The 10206-nt window shown below is 41.0% G+C and overlaps 1 protein-coding gene across 1 annotated transcript in view; it reads left to right on the top strand.

The window, feature by feature from the left end:
* Positions 1-2149: 2149 nt before the first annotated feature.
* The window catches only part of LOC106012465 (cAMP-regulated D2 protein), a gene marked incomplete in the record, with an annotated part of 24650 nt that continues 16593 nt past the window's right edge, over positions 2150-10206 (top strand). The window contains 2 exon segments of the mRNA XM_013085514.1: positions 2150-2205; positions 9172-9347. Coding sequence (XP_012940968.1) covers positions 9178-9347 — 170 coding nt within the window.

Raw genomic sequence — 10206 nt, 5'->3', positions numbered from 1 at the left:
CCTTACATTTTTTGAAAACGTAAAATACAAAAGTGGTCTACAACTTTATGAAATGATGCATCAACAAAGTTGAGGCCAGGTAAGATGGAGGCCTGTTGTGACAAGGAGTGTGGCACCGACAGACGGACATTGTCATAGTGACAGGTGACATGCGACAGTTGACAGGTGACAGATGGCATGTAACACAACAGATAATATATATAACAACCCACAAGTGACAGGTGGCAGATGACATGTAACAGATGGTATATAACATGACAAATGTGGCAGGTGATGGATGGCATATATTATAACCAATGACTCGTGACAGGTGACAGATGACATAACAGATGGTATATATATAACAGATGACAAGTGGCAGGTGACGGATGGCAGGTGACAGATGACATGTAACAGGTGATGTATAACACATGACAAGTGACAGATGGTAGGTGACAAATGACAGCTGGTGACCATGTCTTCAACATCCCTTCTGACTTCTGGTCTTACTGCTTCTGAAGGGTTGTTTTTTTTTCGTTTTAGTGAGTTTTACCGCACTTGCAACATAATTTAAAAGTCATATAAATGCCGAAGATGAGGGGTGTTACAAGAGAGTTACAAACACAAAAAAGAAGGAGGGGGAGACAAGGACGATAGATGTTTTATAGGAAAGAAGGAGCAAACTGCCCTGGAGCGCCAGCCAACCATCCACTCTTTTTTTATGTGCTTTACGGCGCTCGCAACTGCATAAGGCCATATATGAGCGCGGGACACATTAAACATTTCCAGTTAATAGGTAATTTTGAATTTTGCCCGGGTGGCGGCCAAAGTGGTTTTGTTGTTGATGTTGTTACTGTCTACTGTTGGCTTGAGTTTTGCGAGTAGTTGTAAGTAACAAGTGCTACCAGCGACTGTGGTATAACGAATAGGTTCTTCGCTGTTGCACGGAGAGGATACGTGTGATCGATTCTATCATCATCATCATCATCATCATCATCATCATCATCATCGTCATCATCATCAGGAGATCTCATCGTAGTCGAGAGGTTACGGTGTTTGCCTCTCATTCAATAGGTCCCGGGTTCGAATCCGGACAGCAACAGAAAAATTCTTTTTAAAAATTTTCCCTTTCACCTTCTTTCCTGCTCTCCAACTGTCTAACAATGTTCTGTCATCTGCTTCAGTCTCCACTTTCTGCCCCCACCCCCTCACCTCCTTTGCCCTTTCCTCTGGCCTCCAGACCCTTTCTGCAGCCTTTCTACTGCTACTCCTTGGCTCCTTCTTACTGCTGTCTTTCACTACTTTCAGCCACACCCCTGGTCTTATGGTTGGTAAGATCTGACACCTGGCCTTCTCGGGTGGCGAATAGTCTCGAAGGTCCCGTGTGCAAGTTGTGCTCGCTAAAGATCCTTTGGTGGTCCAACATCGATAAGAGTAGGCTACGGCCGTCACCTGTTGGGCAAAATTTAAAATTAAGTTCTACCAAACTGAAAATGTTTAATGTGTCCCGCGCGCTCATATGACCTTATGCAGTTGCCAACGCCGTAAAACACTTAAAGAAAAAAAAAAGAAGAAAAAATTCATCATCATCTTCATTATTATTAGTATTATCATTATTATTATTACTATTCTAAATCGAGTATCTCCATCGGTCATATATCTACATCTCCGTCAAAGATACCAAATTTCGAACCTGTCAACATGCAATAGTTTCCCCTGATAAGATGAGAGCTAGACTATCACACCTGATGAGATAAAGGCTAATCTACACCGACAAACACACCATTCATTATGTATTGAGCATTAATTACATGTACCAAAGCCATCTGAACTTGATAACGGCCATATCTGCAGTGTTTTTGTCCAGCCGTGTACCTTTGTTTCTCGAAAAAATTTCAACTCGTGAAAGTTAATTATCCCAGAATACTTTCACACTACAACATGGTTTAGAATATTTCGAAAACCTTTTCTTTTTGTTTGTTTGTTTGTTTGTTTTTTGTTTTTTTGGAAGACTAATCTTGCAGATCGACGTGGGCAATGGTTTCTGAACAAAAAAACAAGTTGATCTATTTCTCCCAGTTACACGTTTAGAGCATGACATTACAGATATAAAGAGTTATAAATAATAATTATAGCTATGCAAACCAGAGCACATTGAGTTTGAGCTTCACTAGACATTCAGTCTTGGATAAAGTAGCTTTAGTCGATGAGCAGACAAGTGGATGTGTAAGTTGTAAGAGATATATAGCTGACTGCTGTGATAAGTTATAGCAACACTTTTATTTGTGACAAGTTAGGGAAAGTGTTTTGGTTACAGGAGCCAGCGTTTGTTGTGTAAAGGGGATAACGTTAACAAGCTTCTTGTTCGGATGTCTATTGTGTATGTCGATTATTATAGTTAGTTATAGTTTTTTTTCTCTGAGCTTTTCTGTCTGTACCGGTGTAGTGTGCAGGAATTAATCTCTGCTGGTGAGTGATTGTTTTGTTCACCAGCCAAACACAAACGTTTGAACTGGATCGCTTTTATTGTGGATATTAGGACCGCTTTAAGGGGAAGGGGGGGAAGGGGGGGGGGGGGGCTACACCCCCAAAGTCACGTTTCTGCTCAAAATTATGGAGTTTGAGTTGTGGGCATTTTTTGCTTCCCCAGTCTCTCCTACAACTATTTCATCGTATAAGAACCCCTAAAAGCCTTATTTCTCCCCATACCTGGCTTTTTTGTTACCGCCATTTCTTCATAAAGTCAATATTTTATTTTTCCTTAATGGCCGTTTTCTCAAAACGCGATTTTCCTCTTACTTTATTGAATAACTCCACAATTTTTCATCCAATCTTCATGAAATATTCTCAGAATGAAAACAAGATGTAATACTAAAAATTTGTCTGTTGAATTTTTGATATATGGAATATTATTATTTTTGTTGGTGGTGTCCGGAGTGTTGATTTTTACGGATTTTTCGCAAACTTGAATACCACCTCAGGAAAAAAAAATATATCATGAAACATTTTCTAACTTGTTCAGGAGAAAAACAAGACAAATTTTTAGATCTAATGGTTGCTAACTTCCACGAAAAAAAAATCGATTTCCATGAATAATAAGTGCGGTATTCATTACGTAAAACATGTCAACGAAATCCAATATGGCCGCCGTATCCATGGAAACACAATTTTTTTTCCTGAAATTTGATTGCAGATTTTAAGATTCCGTACTGTGCTTGTTATATGTGCGAAATTTAGTAAAATTTGGTCCTGTAATAATAAGCGAGATAGCCTTCAGGTGTAGCCCCCCGCCCCTACGTGGTCTAAACAGTCGTATGCACTGCTCACAGCTGAACGCTCCGTATCCCGGACTCAAGCATGGAGATCATCAGGAGAAAATGCGTCGCTGTTTCGGGCTCTTCCTCTCTACAGCTTTTCTGACGCTCTGCTGCCAACTTTAGGATTCATTCCAGCCTGCGTCCTCTCGCTTCAACCAGATCCAGTGACTGGCTTTCTCTGCTGTCTCCTGAAGGGAGTTTGTGAGTTCGTTGCTTTTTTTTGCAGTAAGTCCTGCCACTCTCATCCACTTACGGGCGCTTGTTGCTACAAAACCTCGGCATCCTACCTCTACCGGAAAATGGGTTGCTTTCCATCCTGCCTCCTCACATTGTTCGACGAGTGCATCGTAACTGTTTTCTTTCCGCTCATGAGCAGCATAGATATTGTCCTCGTGGGGCACCGTGAGCTCTACCAAGTACACCTCTTTGTCTTTTTCCTCCCATAACACAATGTCTGGTTTTTTCGTAGTTGGAATGGGGAAGAATCTCTCAAAGCCTTTTAAGTCAGCGGCTACCTCCCATGTGCCTCCGCTCTGGTCTTCCATGGCTTCGTTCGCTTTCTTTTTTTTGGTAACCTTGCTTCCTTGCGGAACGAACGCAATCTTGGTGAGTCCATGCTTCAGTATCTTGGGGGCATATTTTCCCTCTTCCACCTGTTTTGTCGCCATTGTGGTGAGCACTTTCAGCACCTCATTGTGCCTCCAGGTGTATCTGTTAAGAGCCAGGTTGCAGTTTGACAAAATATGCTTCATGGTTCCTAGCTTACCGCATCTACTTTTGTTGTCCTCGTCCTGTACCTTCTATCTGACAAGGTTCACCGATGAAGGCAGACATCATACGTAGACCGGAGAAGAAAGCTTAGCCTGGATGTTTTTCACTTCCAGATGTCAGTCCACCCGACTTTTCTTTCGACTACATGCTCTTCCCATCTGGTCATTTGTCCTTGCTGGCTACACTCTATGAGATGAATTTCTCGCCTCTCTACCTCCATCTTTTGCACATGTCTTGTTGCAGCTTTTCTTCTGTCTCGCTGAGACATTTTCCTGAAAGGTCTAAAGTCGCCATTACCTAGCCCTAATCTGCCAGGTTGTGCTGGACCGACAATGTCGCCATGCTCCAATGCAGAGATGATCTCGTCAGCTGCAACTTCTGCCTTCCACTTTCTGGCTGTTTTGACACCTGGAGGTTTTCCACTGATCTCCTTATCCCTTGATTCTCTCAACATCAAAACGGTTCTAATCTTGCCTGCTTTGTAGATCTCCATGATTGACGTGAGAGTTAGTTGAAGCGCACCTCTATGTCTGTACAGGGATGACGTGTTAATGGTACGGGGTAGCCCCAGCCACTTCTTGATGTAGCTGTTTCACTTTCTTTCGATCATCTCAGATAGTTTGATGATTTGGTCTTCGTTATCACGTTGTTATTCGCGTCAAAGGAAAACTTGGTCACGAGCACTTGGTGCAAAGTCCGGTATGTCGCAGAAACCGAAAAAAAACAAAAAAAACAAGGCACAGTTGTGTGTGAGTTCGGGACACCTAGCATTGAACACAATGATCAGAAAGAAAAATCAATTGATGTGTGTCTAGTAAATAAAGAAATTTGTTGTTTAGACGAAGCGAACTTGGCCCCGCAGTCCTCTTTTGACAGAGGTGCTGGAAAGGGAGAACTTTTCATAGTTAGAGGACTCAGAATTCATTTCACCAAAGAGTAAGATTAGAAAGATACTGTGAACGATAAATATAGTTATAAAGAACCATTGCAGAAAGGTACAACAATTTACCGAAACTCCCCGTGTTTACCCGTCTGTGTCCTAAAACTACAAGGACTCTTTTTTCAACAGTCAAGAACAACTAAGAAATGTCACAGGTAACACGAAAGGCACTCAGGCCTAGTTTACATCTCTATTCATTACGGTTACTCATTCAATGTCTTTCGTAGAGCCTGGAACACACAAGGATACATTCTTACGAAACTGTACACTTTGTTGTACATTCTTTTTATAGTTCTGATAAACGGTGTAATAGGGGATTTACAGCATACACACACAAAAAAACTTAAAATGTCGACCTGTTATTTTCCCTCAACATCACACGCAAACGCCTCAGCAGCCAAACAGACGGGGTGAGTACTTTTTGAGACTCACGTGGAAACGTTTTGACAGTCGTGGGCGGGCTACTACACGTAAAATGTTACCCCCAGACAATTTTCTGAAATTTGTCGAACCAAACTTGTACGGAGTGCCCACTACAGTTGGATCGGGCCGATCGCCCGACTCGATCGACTGAAATTGAAAATAAACCCGTTTGTTTTTGAGGCGATCGGCCGATCCCGTCCGTAGTGGGCACCCCGTATAAGATCTATTGTTAATGTAGATCTGTGTTAAAAACATATTAGATGAAAAAAAACTTTTCCTTTGCCAGTTATCCCTTTTTGCTTGATCACGTGAATTGGCAGCCATCTTTGAATATGTCCATTTGTTACGCTACAGAAAAGAGGCAACCGTGACCCTGTAAGAAAGCCAATGCTTTACATGTGTGACAGTTCAGGTAAATATAACTGATTTATTAATTTAATCAAGGTACAGAAACAGTACCATGGATTATTTAATTGGTTTGAATTACATTCTTAATCTAATGACAGGCACTTTAAATATGGTCATTTTACTGTCTCGTCAGTTGCCATGGTTCAAAATACATGTATATTGTAGCTGTTTTATTGTTTGATTCTTTAACAGGGAACTTCATAATCTCTGGTTTGACTATGGTCTTGTTCATATGGGTACCCTAGTTTTATTTTTTGACTCTCCAGAATCCGTTTAAATTGTTTAACTGACGGGACAACATAGAAACTGATCGGACGTGTGACTAAGTGGGCACACAATGTATCATTACCTTAAATAAACTTTAATAAAAGATCCCAAGCTTGTTATTGGTAAAGTAAAGTAATGTACAAATTTTATTCAAATTTACAGTTACTGGCGTAATTTATGGAGTAGATCTAGCGCTGTCTTTAAACAACAATGAATATGGTACAATCTCTTCAAATTATAATGCATATCACCAAGGAATAGTAAGTGGCTCGAATCAGGCCAAGCCATATGAGTGCTCTTTCTGCAACAATTTAAATTTTACCCACGAAAATGATAGTCGTAACGCTTCATTTATATTGTTTGGAAACTCCAGTATTAAACTGAAAAGAGTTTATAAATGTGTATTTTTAGGTGGGGGGGGGCACCAAAGTCCCAAATGAAATATTGCAGGGCTATGATGTCAGAAAAAAAAGAAAACTGACAGTGATAAACTTCACATATTTTTTGATGAATGTGTGGAGGTCAGTTCAAGAACTGATACATGCTGTCCGTAGTTACATGCTTTCACATGCTTAAACCTCATGCATCGAAACTTCCAACAGTTTGATTAAAGTTTATTTTTCCACCTCTCACAGCAAAGGCCCAATTAATGGTATTAGTGGAGCAGCGAAACAGAATGTATGGAGACAGGTTCTTAAAAATAAAAACTGTCCATAAAACTGAAGACTTTGCCAATGTTGCATAAGTTGCTTGTCTAAAGGTGAATGTTCTTTACGTAACTGCAGATGATAGCGCTGTGGTTCGTAAAGAGCGCATTCACATCTAGACTGAAAAAATCTCCAAGACCATACCTGAGACAAGGTCACTTCGTTATTTTAACTTGGCTTTAGCTGACTTAAAAATTATAGCTGTTGCTATCAATCCCTTTTCAACGGCCTCAGTTGATAGTGAAGAGAAATTCTCACCACTTGTGGACCATCTTGAAAGTCACCACGAAAACAAAATCCGGCCAAGTATTTTTGCTTCAGGAATCAAAAGTTCACACGGTCAACAGCTTTCTGGTTACGTGAATCTGCTGACCAATATTGCAGTAGAGAGAGGTACATTTACTATGCAGTCAATTGTTATTTGTGATGTCGATAGATTCTACACAGGCAGAATCTTGAACGTTAGCAGGGAAACGAGTTTTGGAACTTGAAGTTCCTTCGCAACTCATTAGTGGATGGCATTTCACTAATGAGTGAAATTTGGATATTATGCAGTCGTCAGGCTTGACCTTTAGTTTCGTCGAATCCAAGTTTTCGTTTACAGCAACGTGAACAACAAGTTGTGCTGCACTGTAGGGCCAACCATAAGGCAACATAATTTATTTCCACAAGACCTGCTCGCAATTCATTACATAGATCGTAATCTGTGTCTAAATTAGTATTTCATTTTCCCACCAGCCAGGGAAAAGAAGAGAGTGTGTTTGTGTGTGTGTGTGTGTGGGGGGGGGGGGGGGGGGATGCAACTGTGACGCTTGTGCCTACAACCCCTCCCAATCCCCCCCCCCCCCCAGATACATGCACTAACAATAGTCATGCGTATGCTGGCCGCCCGTCCGACCTCTCTCGGCCCCGGCACACGTTAAGACAAGTCATCGTGTCAGCAACGCTTGTGTTCGTGTGAATTCAGGCTTCTGAGCATTACCTACTAAGAGTAGATAAGGATTCTGAGTCATTGCATAGGGTGTGCGCAATAGGCTGGTCGTGAAATGATCCACGGAGCAGGTGCCATCAATGGTCTCTTGGAATAAAGTAGATAAAGTTCGCTGCGGGAGAAAAATGCACGAAGCCAGATTAGCGGCGATTGTACACAATGCAAGCGACTTCGTTGAATCCGAATTCACTTTCTTATGTGTGTGTGTGTGTGTGTGTGTGTGTGTATGTGTGGACGTGTGTGTTGAATCCGTGTTTTGTTGATTTTAATATATTAAATGGGGAATTCGTTATATCTTGAGTTTTTCTGTATTCACATGGCTCCATAAACATGACATGGAATCTGTACACCGGAACAATATTTTCTTTGGACCTGTTACTTTAGAAGGGTACACCCAATTTCAAAATTGGAATCTTGATCAGTTCAAAGATATTTTTGATTTGATTCTCGCTGAACTGATAATGATTTGATTTTGTTCCCTGTTCTCGATGTGCTTTAGTTGCTGTTTATTTCAAAATAAACTTGCATACAGGTACTGTTACAGAGATACCATATTATAATGCAAAGTGCTCGTAGTAAATGTATCCTCGTAACTCTGTAAGTTACTGATTGTGACATATCTCATTGAACTCAATTCCGTGAAAGCTTATTTAATGTTCTATCCCTACTGATTTTGTTAGCCTTAGATTTATTGTGAAGAGTTGTCTATCTCCATCTTTCTCCTGGGATGTCGTATCTCACTCCGACCAGGTGGGTCCTGACAGTGACAGGCACGAGTTGAAAGAGCCTGATTCCTGAGCAACCTAAATTATGTCGCTGGAAGTGTACAACATTTGCAAATACAAATGAAAATTGCATAAGAGTTAATAGCTTACATTGAAGCGTGGGGGCAGGGTGGTGTTGCCAAAGATAGTACAGCCTACGGTGTTACTGCCCAAAATGAGTAGATTAGGTTTCTGTAAATAATTAATTATTCTAGTGATCCTGTGTATGCAACTGAAGAGTGGTTTTTAATATAGGGTGTAAATAGAACATTTTCTTTATTACTGAATCAAGATTTTTTGAAAAAGTATTTTTGTTTGGTTGCTGGCCTGCAGAACCGCCATGTAAAGTTTAGAGAGTATATTTTAATACAGAGCTTAATGTCTGTTGTGTTGATGTGCGTCTCCTTTACCCCCCCCCCCCCACACCCCATTCCTGTATACCTCTCTCACTACATATTCACGTTCTCACTCACACACTCTTTTTCTGATTTACTGCCTCTTTCTCCTTGATCTTCTTCGTTCACCCAATACTTTCATTGCCTCCTTCTTTTCTTCTTTTTTTTTACATCCATTCCTTCCTTCTCACTGAATAACGAATCCTCAGGATAAAATGGAGTCCAAGCATTTCTTAAGCTGCTTGTTGACAGTCGCCATGGTAACAATGGGAGTGTCGTCCGTTGTCGTGGAAACACATTGGGGTGCAGTCCGTGGAATTCAGACTGATACAGCCCAAGTCTTTCGAGGGATACCTTATGCAGCACCCCCAGTAGGAGAGCTAAGGTATTTTTTTTGTTCACTTACTTAGTTACTTGGTTGGAGAATAGGTATTATCGAAGGCGACACAAGGCCATAGCTGCTTTTCCCTCCTCTCCAGGATCTACGAAAAGTTTGGCTTGCTGATCGTGCCATGCAGTCATCAGCTGGTTGGGTATTCATTTGGTTGTGACACCCTGCTGTCTCTCTCCAACCCTCTTGAGTCACCTGCCGCCCCCAGTCTTTGAATCGTAGTGCGTGATATGGGAGCCTTCAACCCTTTTTATTTGTTTTCTTAATTGAAAGGGGAACAGTGCGTGGGCACGATGGCTGACTTACTTGTGTTTGTGGTGTAGTGGTTAGGTGCTTCGTCTTTGTGCACAAAAAAGACGAGAGCCAGATTCGTGTTTGGGGATAATATTATGAATTTGACCGAATATTTATACCTTTATATCTGAATGGTATGTCCTATTCAGTCCGTAAAGATATTTGTAAATGAAGCAGCCAGCCCTCTAAATGAGAGGAATTGTTTCGTCCCACACCATCAGTCTTTTAGAACTGGCGAGAGGTACAGACAGACATAAAAAAGATTGGTTCATGAAGAAGTTTGTGCGATCTTTTTGTATACTGGTATGTCTAAAAAAGAAAAACAACAACACTCAAAAAAAAAAATAATAAAAAAATAAAATAAAATAAAATGGTGACCCCAGAAAGTGCTGTCATCATATCACCCAATAAGGTTTCTGATACTTTTAGCCAGGTACATTTTTTTCAAGGTTTCACACGTTCTCTTGAAAATAGGAGGAAAAAAGGCGGATGAGACTGTCAGGTGGAGATTGGCCTGGGACGAGATCATAATAATATGGAGGATGGACGTTTGGGGCGG

The sequence above is a fragment of the Aplysia californica genome, unplaced genomic scaffold (genome assembly GCF_000002075.1).
Source record: "Aplysia californica isolate F4 #8 unplaced genomic scaffold, AplCal3.0 scaffold00381, whole genome shotgun sequence".
In the NCBI taxonomy this organism is placed as follows: Eukaryota; Metazoa; Mollusca; class Gastropoda; order Aplysiida; family Aplysiidae; genus Aplysia; species Aplysia californica.
The sequence above is the reverse complement of the archived record's forward strand: the minus strand, read 5'-3'. Positions and strand labels throughout refer to the sequence as shown.